A 13,689-nucleotide genomic window follows, 5' to 3' on the forward strand; every position below is an offset into this window, starting at 1 on the left:
TGTGTGCGCTGATCTGGACTTCCAGCATCTCCAGAATTTCTCATGTTTATAACCTACTAACCGGTGTGTCTTTAGACTGTGAGAGGAAACCGGAGCAGGTGGAGGTATCTCACACATTCATAGGAAGAACGTACAGATTCCTTACAGATGACTTCAGAAATGAGCTTGAAACTCCAACGCCCTGAGCTGTAACAGCATCACGCAAACCACTACACTACCGTAGCACCCAGCGCCTATTATAGAAAGAATATTCTTTTATTTCTGTACTAATTTTACTTCACTACAAAGATACTGGATTAAAGACAAGTGGAAAACTTGATTTGAATGCGCTGGAGTTGATTACTGTTATCACCTGACATACTGATTTGACAAACAAAGCACACACTTAGATTTAATATGAGCAACAAGGGACTAGAGGTAGATAGAATTCATTAGCTTCTGCCATTAGCTTAAAACAGTCAATATTTAATAGCGCTTTACATGCATCATTGCTAATGAAAACTATTAGAAGGGTGTGAAATTAGAATTAACCATGCAGTAGAGAGAAATCAACAACATAATGGGTCTACTAGTATCCTTCTGTGCTGTCAGTTCTAAGGGGTGCTGGAAGAGCAGGGCTGGTTACTTAAAATAAAACAGAAAACGCTGGAATTATTCAGCAGGTCAGGCAGTATCTACAGGGGGAGAGAAACTGATCAATATCATCCACTTAGAATGAGGAGAAGTTGTGATATTGAACGAAGAAGGATGAAATGGCCAAGAATAGAAAGGTCAGAGACAATCTTGGTTTAAACACATAAAAGACCATAGGATATACAGTAGGAGCAGAATTAGGTCATTTGGCCCATCGAGTCTGCTCCACCATTTAATCGTGGCTGATCCATTTTTCCTCTCAGGCCCAATCTCCTGCCTTCGCCCCGTATCCCTTCATGCCCTGACCAATCAAGAATCTATCAACCTTTGCCTTAAATATACATGAAGTCTTGGCCTCCACAGCTGCCGTGGCAAAGAATTCCACAGATCCACCACTCTCTAGCTGAAGAAATTCCTCCTTAGCTCCGTTCTAAATGGACGCCCCTCTATTCTGAAGTTGTGTCTTCTGGTCCTAGACTCTTTTACTCCACTCTATCCAGGCCTTTCAACATTCGATAGGCTTTAATGAGATTCCTCCTCATTCTCCTGAACTCCAGTGAGTACAGGCCCAGAGCCATGAAACGCTCCTCACATAATAAACTTTTTAATCTCGGAATCATTTTTGTGAGCCTCATTTGAACCTTCTCCACATCCTTTCTTCAATAAGGGGCCCAAAACTGCTCACAATACTCCAAGTGAGGCCTTACCAGTGCCTTACAAAGCCTCTGTATTACAATTTTGTTGTTATATTCTAGTCCTCTCAAAAACAGTCCTAACATTGGATTTGACTTCCTCACCACAGACTCAATCTACAAATTAACCTTTAGGAAGTCCTGCACAAGGACTCCCAAGTCCCCTTGCACCTCAAAATTTGAATTTTCTCCCCATTTAGAAAATAGTCTATGCAAGAAGGATGAAATGTATTAGCCAGAAGATGGCCAAGGATAGAAATGTCAGAGGCATTCCTGTTTTAAACAGACAGAGAAGGGGAAGGAATAGAGTAAACAAAGAGAATATCTGTAATAGACAGATGGAGAGAGGGAGCGAGTGCAAAGTGGTCCTGACACCATAGTGAAAATTTGGTGTAGAAAGAAATTGGATCTAATATCTGGCTTCCTCCACTCACATCAAATCATGTAGTTTGTAATGTAGAGACAAATAAATAGAATTTGTGTGTGGTAAGCTGGATGAGGCAGAATCTTTGTTTCCCATCACTTGGTCAAAACCCAATAGGATCATACTGAAAAAGCATACATACTCTACATCTGGTTTTTCGTGGATCCTGTTGTACTTGTTTGTGCTCGTCAGCGAAAAGATGAATCTCAAGGTGTATATTTTGTATATACTTAGATAATAAATATATTTTGTACTTTGGTGAAGGATCTGGGCCCAAAATGTGGACTGTTTATTCCTTTTCACAGATGCTGCCTGAACTGCTGAAATCTCCCACTATTCTGTGTGGATTTCCAGAATTTTGTGTGTGTTACTCCGGATTTCCAATATTTGGTGTGTGTTACTTTGGATTTCCAGCATTTCTGTGTGTTACTCCGGATTTCCAGCGTCTGTAGAACCTTGTGCGTTTACACGTACAAAAGCAGTTCATTCCTTCCACTCACCTTGTCCATCCGGTCCTTCTGCACCCCATACTTGCCACCAAATCCCTTTGAGTAATCTGAATGAAGAGATGGAGAGGGTTATGTTTCAGCTGCCCCACGAGATACTGTACGCAGGACAGAGCAGAATGACCATGCATTACTCAAAGAAGGCAGCCAAACTTAATGTGAGAAGCTCTCATTTTAAATGACAGGCAAGATTTGATCAGGCTCAATTAGATTAGCCATGAGAAAAAGAAATGATACTGTCAGAGAATATTAATCTATCACTTTGCTTTGTGCCATTTGACATTGATAAGCGAAATCTGTGATTCAACAGGAGAGGAAATGAGATGCTGGAGTGAATTACCTTATTACTTAAGACATGCTAAGTCAGGCTTTCAGAGGTGTTGATGGTTTGATTACGATAAGTACACACAAGCAAAATTAGAGTCTACAGATTAGAAAGGACAAAGACAAAAAGAAAATGTACCACATTACAGCACAGACCTTCTGGGCATTTCTTAGTAACGTTACTTTAGTGCCCTGCTCGCCCTTGGACCCCAGAGCTAACTAGACGATCCAAAGCTCTCGTCTTTATCTGCTCCGCACCCCCTAGTTCCCAAGATTGCAGTCACCTGTGGGAAGGTGGGCCCACAGTGGGCCCTGGCAGTTAGCGTGACGCCAATCCAGCTTGTGGCATCAGAGTTCGGAGCTTAATTCCAGCGCAGTCTGTAAGGAGTTTGTACATACTCGCCGTGACCACTTCCGCTGCCTCCAGATGCTCTAGTTTCCTCCCATTTAAGACATACCGGTTAATTGGTCATTGCAAATTGTCCTATGATTAGGCTGGTTGCTGGGCAGCATGGTTCATTGGGACAGAAAGGCCTGTTCCACACCGTATCTATAAAAAATAAGTAAATGGTGTGGAGTGTAGGGCCTGTGACATCATCACTAATCTGCCTGGCCAGGTTTGGGGTCACTTGCCAATGTGCGTTGACCAACTCCTGAAATTTCAATTCAAGCCTCTGGAAATATGGTGAAATAGACAATAAGCTATCGTCAGTGTCTTGATGACTGAACAGACTGCAGATGTTGGTATCCAGAGCAACTGGAGATGTAAGAGTAACTTAGCAGGGCGGGCAGCATCTACAGCAGCAAATACACAGCTGACGTTTCAATTCCACTCCATTGTTGTTTCTTCACTGACATGGATCAATGCAGGACATAAATCTGGATACATGGGAGGATCCCACCATCCAGGCCATGCTGCCTTCGGGAAGGAAGTACAGGAAGGTTAGGTCCCACACCACCAGGTTCAGGAACAGTTATTACCCTTCAACTATCAGGCTCCTGAACCAGCATGGATAACTTCACTCACCACTACTCGGAACTGGTTCCACAACCTATGGACTCACTTTCAAGGAATCTACAACTCTTGTCCTCAATATTATTTATTTACTGTTTATTATTATTATTATTATATTTGCAGAGTTTATCTTCTTTTGCACATTAACTTTGTTAGCCTTTGTGTGTTGTTTTTCATTGATTCTATTGCATTTCTTTATTGTGCATGTCTGAAAGAAAACGAATCTCAGGGTAGTATATGGTGACATATACATTCTTTGATAATAAATTTACTTTGAACTTTGTTCAATTCCCCTCAAATTAATCAAGAGACAATCAAATTAGGAACTTAGTACTTCAAATCTGTTTAAAAATCTTAAGAGTTAAGACTGAGATAAGGTAGAACTTCTCTTAAGAGGTTGTGAATCAGCGGAATGTACTCTGTGGAGAACATGTCCCAAGTATAGTCAACGTTGAGACAGATAAATTTTTTACAGCTGAGGGAATTAAATATCACTGGGAACAAGAGAAAAGTGGAGCTGAGGCCAAAAAGGTTGAATCAATCACTTGTTTAATGAATAGACCATCAGGATCAGGGGATAATTAACTGTTCTTGTGTTATGTAGTAAAATATTTAAACAGTACCACAGGTTTTAGGAACTTCACTACATCAGTATAGACACTGATAGAAGCCAAGTAACATTAAGAGATGGCTACACGAAATCCATAATTCAACATATTCCTTTGGGAATAACATGCTCGGGAACTCAGCAGGTCAGGCAGCATCAATGGAAAGGAATAACGAGTTGATGTTCAGCTGAGACCCTCCATCAGGACGTACTGTTGTAGTCCAGTGGACTGACCTCTGACTTGCTGAGTCTTGATAAAGGGTCTCGGCCCAAAACGTCAACTGCTTATTCCCCTCCATAGATGCAGCCTGACCTGCTGAGTTCCTCCAGCATTTTGTGTGTGTTGCTCTCGATTTCCAGCATCTGCAGAATCTCGTGTTTATATTCATTTTGGAGCCTACACGCTATAAAGTAACACTTCAGTTACAAAAGGACTGTGTATACAGGTTACTAGGTTAATTGGTGATAAAGATGTAATTGAGCTGCATGGTCTCATTGGGTCGGAAGGGCTGGTTACTATGCTCTAATAATAATAATAATAATGATAGATAGCCAATCCAAGCACACATAATATTCAGAAATCAGTAAGTGAAAAACACAAGAAAAATGCTGAATTAAAAGAGGAAATTGAAAGACTGTGGAACATGAACAGGACATACATTGTCCCAATAGTAATACTGACCACCAGTATCATCTGAAAGGCACTACACAATGGCATTAAACAATTAGGCTACACTGCAATATTTACGAAATCTCCAGGAAGCCGCAATAATAAATACCACTAGAATAGCTCAAATTTCCCAGCAACTGGGAAATGAGTGTGCTTGGCTATGCCCGTACCTCAGGTTTTACCATCCTGAGCTGAGAGGAATAATTATAAAAGGATTGGATACTTCCTGAAATCTCAAGAATCACAGGAGCGGAAAAGAGCAAAGTGGTTCTTGGTCACAAGGATAAGTTACTTTTCAGGAGAGAAGGGGTAACGTTTGATAGAAGGGAGGGGAGCAGGGGTCAGATTTGGAAATAAATACACATTTTTTAACACTGCATGACACTAATTCAAAGATTAAGCTGCCGACAGAGTCTGTGCTGAAATGTAATGCAACGTGAAGAAACCCAGGTGTGGCCTGGCATTGAACTGTGCCTTGTTGAGACTCGTGCTTGGACAGCTTTTCCTTGTAATCGAACCCCACCGCAGATTTGTCCTGTTTCTCTGTCTCAACACCATATTTCCCGCCGAAACCTCTCTTATAGTCTGTGAATCCACAGGCAACCAAGATAAAGATAACGACAACAGAGAAAACAAGCCAGGTTAGGTCAAACATCTAACAGGTTAAAAAACAGAACAACAAAGACAGGCACGGTACAAAATTACAAAACAGATTACTTTTTTTAAAACAACTCATTAAAATTGTGCTGCTTTTGAAGATAAGAACAGTTGGTTAAATGGCAGCATCTTAAGACAACAGTTAGTCCCACACAATCAAGTTTAAATCAATGCTCCAACTTTGCCAAGGTCAGTCACCAAAACAAATGCAGTTATGAAGTTAGAGCTGAAATGCACACAAAACATGGTAGCTCCTTCCTCTGAAGTGCAGAAATTTGTTGATATATTTTACAATACCAACAAAGACACAATGTTTGGTGAAATCAATGCTCAATGGATAAAAACCTTTTGAAGACAAATATTAAATAAAAAGAATTTTTTAGATGTTTCAGTGCTCAACAGGACTGACATCAATAGTGAAGACAGAAACAGTTAACATCTCAGATCTGACAAGGAGGTCACGGACCTGAAACATTACCCTCCGCTTCCCCTCCCACATATACTACCCAATCTGTCGAGGTGTTGCAATTGTTCTGACAGTAATTTGAATTTCTAGCTTCTGCAGGGTTTAAATTACGTATAAACAAATATTTCAATTCAAATAAGCAAACTTGATTCTATAATAGAAAAATCATTGAGGATGTGAGCAAGTTGTTGTACTACTAAAAAGCAAACTACGGGAGACTTTTGGGAACAGTTGGCCCTTCAGGGGCTTCAGTGCGTTGTGGACAGTGATAATGCTATTTTAATTTGAAACTGTAAGGAGTGATTTATAAAGTTCTATATATTGTATAACAGTTCATTGCTGTCATATCTTAAGCATTTGAATAAACTTTTGTATGTCTATAATATAAAAATATATATTTATATACAGTGGATTCCAGTTAATTGAGCCATAGGTTAATTGGTTTGTTGTTGTTGTTCCTCTTCGTGCATCATGGTGCAACGGGCAGCATTTTTGCAGTTTCCATAGCATTTGACTGTTCTTTTATGAGGCCAAGTGGCTAGCTCAATGCTCATCCCAGGACAGATGGAAAATATGCAAGGAGCTGGCCATTGTATGCGTTTGTGTTCAAAAAGCAGTGATTTTTGTCACTGATAATTGGTGAGAAATAAGCAGCAAGGTAACTGGGAACAGTTTTGCTCACCGTGGTTTCAAGCATTCAGGTTTAGAGATGCCAGAAATGGCCAGGAGCAAAAATGAAGTGATTTCACTACTTCAACAAGTTAAGAACGATGAATATTTCAAAGGTATCAACAATTACCTCGAATGTTACAATGAAAATTAACATTTGGAAGATGAGTTTGTCAAAAGCATTGTATGAAAGTAGTCCATTATCTGCACAAAGAGTCTACAGTGATTTTGTTAATTTATATTCAATCAAAAGAACAAGGCAGCTTACAAGTACACAGGATGAATTTCTCCAATAACTATTAGAAACTAATATGCTTTTATAGTACTTTAGTAGTACTGTAGTGCTATATAATTTATTTTGTATTTCATTTAAATAGTGTGTTACTTAGTTAAACAGCAGTGTCTATATAGTGCCTATAAAAAGTATTCACCCCACCCCACCCAAAAGTTTTCATGTATTATTGCTTTACAACGTTGACTCACAGTGGATTTAATTTGTCTTTTTTTTTACACTGATCAACGGAAAGAAGCTCTTCCTTGTCAACGTGAAAACAGATCTCTACAAAGTAATCTAAATTAATTACAAATATAAAACACAAAATAATTGATTGCATAGGTATTCACCCCCTTTAATATGACACACCAAATCATCACTGGTGTAGCCAATTGGTGTTCAGATGTCACATAATTAGTTAAATGGAGATCTGTTTTTGGAGACCTGTGTGCAGTCAAGGTGTTTTAAAACCTTGAAGACAAAAGAACACTCCAATCAACTCCGCACAAAGGTTATTGAAAAGCACAAGTCAGGAGATGGATACAAGAAAATTTCCAAGTCACTGAATATCCCTTGGAGTACAGTTAAGTCAACGATAAAGAACTGGAAAGAATATGGCACAGCGGTAAATCTGCCTAGAGCAGGCTGTCCTCAAAAACTGAGTGACCGTACAAGAAGGGTACTAGTGAGAGAGGCCACCAGGAGACCTATGACAACTCTGGAGGAGTTACAAGCCTCAGTGGCTGAGATGGGAGAGACTGTGCATACAACAACTGTTGTCCAAGTGTTTCACCAGTCACAGCTTTATGGGAGAATGGAAAACAGAAAGTCACTGTTGAAAAAAAACTCACATGAAATCTCCTCTAGAACTTGCCAGAAGGCATGTGGGAAACTCTGAAGTCAGTTGGAAGAAGCTTCTTATAGGTCTGATGAAACCAAAATTGGGCGTTTTAGCCATCAGACTAAAGATTACATGTCAACAAAAACACACTATCCCTATCGTGAAGCACCATGCTGTAGGGATGCTTCTCTGCAGCAGGTCCTGGAAGGCTTATGAAGGTAGAGGATAAAATGAATGCAGCAAAATTCAGGGAAATCCTGGAGGAAAACCTAATGCAGTCTGCAATAGAATTGAGACTTGGGAGAAGATTTGTTTTCCAGCAAGAAAATGACCCCAAGCATAAAGCCAAAGCTAGACAGGAATGGGTTAAAAACGACAAAGTTAATGTACTGGAGTGGCCAAGTCAGAGTCCAGACCTCAATCCAATTGAGAATTTGTGGGTGGACTTGCAAAGGGTTGTTCAGTCACTATCCCCATGCAATCTGACAGAGCTTGAGCAGTTTTGTAAAGAAGAATGGGGAAAATTTGCAGTGTCCGGGTGTGCAAAGCAGATAGAAACCTATCCACACAGACTCATGGCTGGAATTGCTGCCAAAGGTGCATCTATTAAAAACTGACTTGAACGGGGTGAATACTTATGCAATCAGTTATTTTATATTTGTAACTAGTTTAGATCACTTTGTAGAGATCTGTTTTCACTTTGACACAAAAGAGTCTTTTGCTGTTGATCAGTGTCAAAAAAGCCAAATTAAATCCACTGTGACTCGATGTTGTAAAACAACAAATCAGGAAAACTTCCACAGGGGTGGGGGGAGGTGAATACTTTTTATAGACACTGTACATAAAATGTGTGACATTTTGGTTTTGCCTTCTTTTAAGATGAGCTTTATTTGTCGCATGCACCTCGAAACATACAGTGAAATGTGTTGTTTGCATCAATTCAGCGAGGATTATGCTGGGCAGCTTGGAAACTTCACTACGCTTCCTGTACCAACATAGCTTACCCACAACTCACTAACCTGACACATACATCTTTTGGAACGTGGGAGGAAACCAGAGCATCTGAAAGAAACCCATATATTCACAGAGAGAACATACAAACTTCTTGGAGACAGCAGCGTGAATTAAACCCTGATTTTATATGTTCCTCTAACTGCTACTCTACCATGCTGGCCCATATCCTGCGACATCCTGGGCTTGTGCTGGTCTCTTCCTACTTTACACACAATCCGTTGCTGCTGAGTTTCCATTTCAGTTCTGCACTTTCCAAGGGCACTGATGAAGCCAAAATAGGACCCACAGCTGCTGCCACAGATGAATAGGCCACCCTAAGTGCCTGGTGCCATCTTGGACTCTCTGCTCGCAGTTTGAGGCGTATGCGAGTCTGGAGTTTGAGACCTGCAGTGCAAGGTCCTGTGACTGGTGAGTCCTGGGGGTCAATACTGAAAAATGTAAGCCCAAAGCTCAAAGACTGACGTCAGCACGTCTGGAAGTCGGAGGCCCAATGCTTTTGCACCCACTGGAGGCTGCAGGTCTGTCCTTGGCTTGGAGCACATCTATGTGTGTGGATGCCCAGGCGGGACAAAAGAGGCTCGTTTTGCTGTCGTCGTCCTGTCTTGTTGCCATTGTTGCTTATGCCGTTCTAATGAACAGTGTGGGCATGCTCTGTTGGCGCCAAGATGCATGGCAACACTTGTGAGCTGCATGTGCTTAGGTTGTGTTAGTTGTTAAGACAAACAACACAGTTTACTGTATGCTTTGATGTACATCTGATAAATAACCTGTATCTGAATCAGCAAACAGGGGCATTCCTTCAAGAAAACTCCGAGCAAAAGCAGTGAGGCAATGCTCATTGGTTAACTGACCATTCAGAAACCTGATGGCGGAGGAGAAGAAGCTATTCCTAAAACATTAAGTGCGCATCTTCAGTCACCCGTACCTCCTCCCTGATGGTGGTAATAGGAAGAGGGTACGTCCAGAATGGTGAGGGTCCTCCATGATGGATACCACCTTTATGAGGCACCACCTTTTGAAGATGTTCTCAATGGTGACCAGACTAGTGCCCATGGTGGAGCTGTCTGAGTACGCAACCCTCTGCAACTTTTTCTGAACCTGTGCATTGGTGTCTCCATATCAGAGAGCGATACAGCCAGCCAGAATGCTGTCCACGGTACATCTGCAGAAATTTGCTCAAGTCTTTGGTGACATAATAAATATCCTCAAACTCCAAGTGAAATACAGCCACTAGCATGCCTTCTTTGTAAAGGCACTAAATATACTTTCCAAAGAAGTGACACGTAACACACAACTCGCACTAGGTTGGTTTAAGTTCAGCAGGAAATTTAATGGGCATTGACCTTTTTTCCCCACTTTCCACATCTGTATCAAATGTTCTGACCTTTTTTCCTGTTCCATATCATTTCCTGCACTCACTGGATTTAAAAGCTTGCCCCTCGGAGCAGTAAATATTCGGGATCAAGATGGTCCATTGTATTTGACCCTACATACGAAGGTGAAAGTTATACGCCGCTGATAAACTCTCAGCTTCTATGCTGCGCAAATGGAAAAAGAATGAGAACAGGTTTCAACAAAATTATGAAAATAATAGAAAAGAGCTGAAAATAAAAGAAATAAAATGGAACAGCAGAGAGTTTGTAGGGCAGCATGATAGTGTAGGCACTAGCATAATGCTTTACAGTGCCAGCTGCAAGATCTGGGCTCAATTCCCACCACTGCCTGTAAGGAGTTTGTACGTTCTCCCCGTTACTGCATGGGTTTCCTCCAGGTGCTCTGCTTTCCTCCCACGTTCCAAAGACGTATGAGATTAGGAAGTGTGGGTATGTCAGAAGCATGACATTTGCAGGCTGCCCCCGGCACATCCTCGATGCAAACGACACATTTCACTGTACGTTTCGATGTATATGTGACAACTAAAGCTAAACTTTCAATGCTGCGGGTACAGCTGTCTCAATGTACGTGATTGAATCAAATCAGAAAGCAACGTGGGATAGGCCATCCCAGTTCGCTTTCCAATGACACCATGTGACTTCAGATGAAACCTTGTCGAGCTGGCTGAATCTGCGGGATGTCGGGGAGGCAATAAATTACATTCCATTTGCCAAGTTCCCTCACCTCAAAAGTTAAAGCAGAGCCAGGTTTATGGTTGATTCCAAAGTGCATTTATCAAAGGTGCTTTTGCAAAAGGAAACTTTATTGTGCAAAAAACCCACTAGAATTTATTTTATTTGGAAAATTCTCTCTGCACAGAAGTGATTTCTAAAGATGTACCATGAAGAGCTTTCTAACTGGTTGCACTACCAGCTGGAATGGAGAGGCCTCTGCACAGGATCAGGAAAAGCTGCAGAACTGCCACCTCTCAGCTGGCTCCATCATGGACACCAACCTCCCCACCAAACAAGGACATCTTCAACAGGCCATGCCTCAAAAAGGCAGCATTCATCAGTGAGGGCTCTCACCACCCGGGACTTACCCTTTTCCCTATAGTACCATCAGGGAGGTGTCGTGGGAGCCCAAAGACGCACGGAACAGCTTTCATCAGATTTCAGTACGGTCAATGAACCTGTGAACACTGCCTCAGTTCTCACACTGCTTATTTAATTAAATATTCTTGATTAGATTTTATCCCAAATAAGCAGCTGCCCCGATTAACTCAAAGCCCAATTAACCGGAGTCCACTATATTGCTATTTTGCAGTGTTTGCTAAGGTGGCTGGGAGCCAGAAATAAGAGTAATTAAGCTTTGTATTAGCTCCATAGTCGCTGCTCCTTTCACATCGGGTGGCATTTTTGCCGTTTCCTTAGTCTGTTTTTGTCTGTTCTTTTACGGGGCCGAGTTGCAAGCTCGGCACTCAACCCGGCACAGATGTAAAGCATGCAAGGAGCCGGCTGGATTCACAGGAACATTTGTCTTGAAGTCTGGTGCTGCTGCCACTACACCACCAGCCAGCATTTGTTCAATAGCATTAACAGTTATTTGGTAACTGAAAAGATATAATATACAGTATTGTGCAAAGCTCTTAGGTAGTCTATATATATATAAAATATATATAGAAAACTTTTGCACAATACTGTATATGTGTGTATATGAAAAACACATGTACACATTTGTAATTTATAGTATACTTTATGTATTGCTCAGTACTATTGCTGCAAAATAGCAAATTCAGCATACGTCAGTGATACTAAACCTGATTCTGATTCTACAAGCTGTATGGCCAGAAAAAAGACTTTGTAAGGGGAAAGGTATAAACCGCAGAGAAAACAATGAGGTAATGGAACTGGAATGTTCTAGAGGACAGGCATAGGTTAGCTGGAAAGGAAGTCATCATCCTGCATTGTCATGGTTCGATGACTCAATGAAGATCAATAAAAAAAAAGCATAGGCACAGACATGAAACCATTCAGCGGGGAGATTGAAAAAAAAATCACACTAATCCTTCTGGGGTGGGTGAAAGGACATTGCCTTTGGTGCAGTTGCAATGAATGACAAGGCAGAAAAGAGTGGGGTTCTACAGTTTTGTGTTCCTGACTAAAACCTTTATTGTCAAATCCCTGCCGACTTGCAGTTTTGCTGCCAGCATCTGATAATCAGCACCAGCTGCTTTGTTGTCAGTTATCCTGATAATCTTCCTCATCACCAACGCGTGATGTCGACAGCCAGCCTCACATGAGGAATCTATTCATGTCAGCACCATGCAGGACATGCAGACTATTCTGCTGAAGGCTAAACTTGCTGACCACCGTAACAGCTAAAACTTCAATAAACAAAGAGACCTCAGTTTTGTTCACATCAATCTCTCTCTTCCTGTTCCAAGCACCAAACCACAAAGAGAGCCATTAGTGAATACCAGATTAATTCTCCTTTATTTATAGAATCACAGAAATTTATGGCAGGGTAGGGGGCTGTTCAGTCAATGCCATTTACACTAGTCGGCACAAAACCTCTGTGGATAACACCACTTTCCAGGCCTAGGCCTCCAGCCATGTCTCACATTGCAGGCACTATGCAAAATGCTTACTCAATACCTTTACATTGGGCAGAACAAACTGTAACCACGTCAGACCCTGGCTTACAACAACTTCATTTCCCACATGAAGCCACGCCAGTGAAATGCAGTTATTATTTTATTTATTTAGAGATACAAAATGGAACAGGTCTTTCCGGCCCAACAGGCCGCACCGTCCAGCAATCCACCTATCTAACACTAACCTAATCACAGGACAATTGACAACGACCAATTAACCAACTAAAACCTTTGGACTGTGGGAGGAAACTCGGGCACCAGGACGAAATCCGCGCAATCACGGGGACAACATACAAAAGGCGCTGGAACCGTGAACCTAAAATAAAGACATTGTAAAATAATTATCCCGGGACTGTGGAAAATACTATTTTGAAAGATTGAGATAAAAAGAAGACATATGTATCAAAGTGGAAAGTGGGAGAAACAGACAGTAGCGGGGATGGGTGGAGGGAAAGGAAAAAGGGATAGGAGATCACATTGATTGGACTGCATGAAAGATAGGAAAAGATTCACGTGGGCCAGGGGTTCCCAACCCTTTTTATGCCATGGACCGTTACCACTAACCGAGGGGACTGTGGACACAAGGATACCCTGATCTAGACCATGAGAGTTTCCATGGTGTAGCTTGTATGCAACTCTGTGTAATTCAGAATCTCAATTCAATCTTTCTCTAGGTAGGTTAATTGACAACTATAAGTTGTGTAGTATAGGGGCAAAAAGTAACATTGAAAATGGAGTGGCTGCAAGAAAATGAGAGGGGGAAATAGATGGGATCCCTCTCCTGATATGGATGTGATAGGCTAAATGGGTTCTAGTGTTGAAACAACTTAATGGCGGCTGTTCTTTGCTTTGAGACATACTAAGAGT

At 41.4% G+C, this 13,689-nt stretch overlaps 1 protein-coding gene across 3 annotated transcripts in view; it reads right to left on the minus strand.

Moving 5' to 3' along the window:
* LOC134353593 (src substrate protein p85-like) overlaps positions 1-13,689 on the minus strand; it is a 92,770-nt gene that overhangs the window by 20,595 nt on the left and 58,486 nt on the right. For 2 of the 3 annotated variants that reach the window (XM_063061690.1, XM_063061688.1), the window contains 2 exons: positions 5,346-5,456; positions 2,250-2,305 (listed from right to left, as the gene is read on the minus strand). In XM_063061690.1, the coding sequence (XP_062917760.1) occupies positions 2,250-2,305; positions 5,346-5,456 (167 nt within the window). The remainder of the gene's footprint in view (positions 1-2,249; positions 2,306-5,345; positions 5,457-13,689) is intronic. The other variant, XM_063061689.1, reaches the window with a different exon arrangement.

Source organism: Mobula hypostoma, chromosome 11 (genome assembly GCF_963921235.1).
Source record: "Mobula hypostoma chromosome 11, sMobHyp1.1, whole genome shotgun sequence".
NCBI classification, from domain to species: domain Eukaryota; kingdom Metazoa; phylum Chordata; class Chondrichthyes; order Myliobatiformes; family Myliobatidae; genus Mobula; species Mobula hypostoma.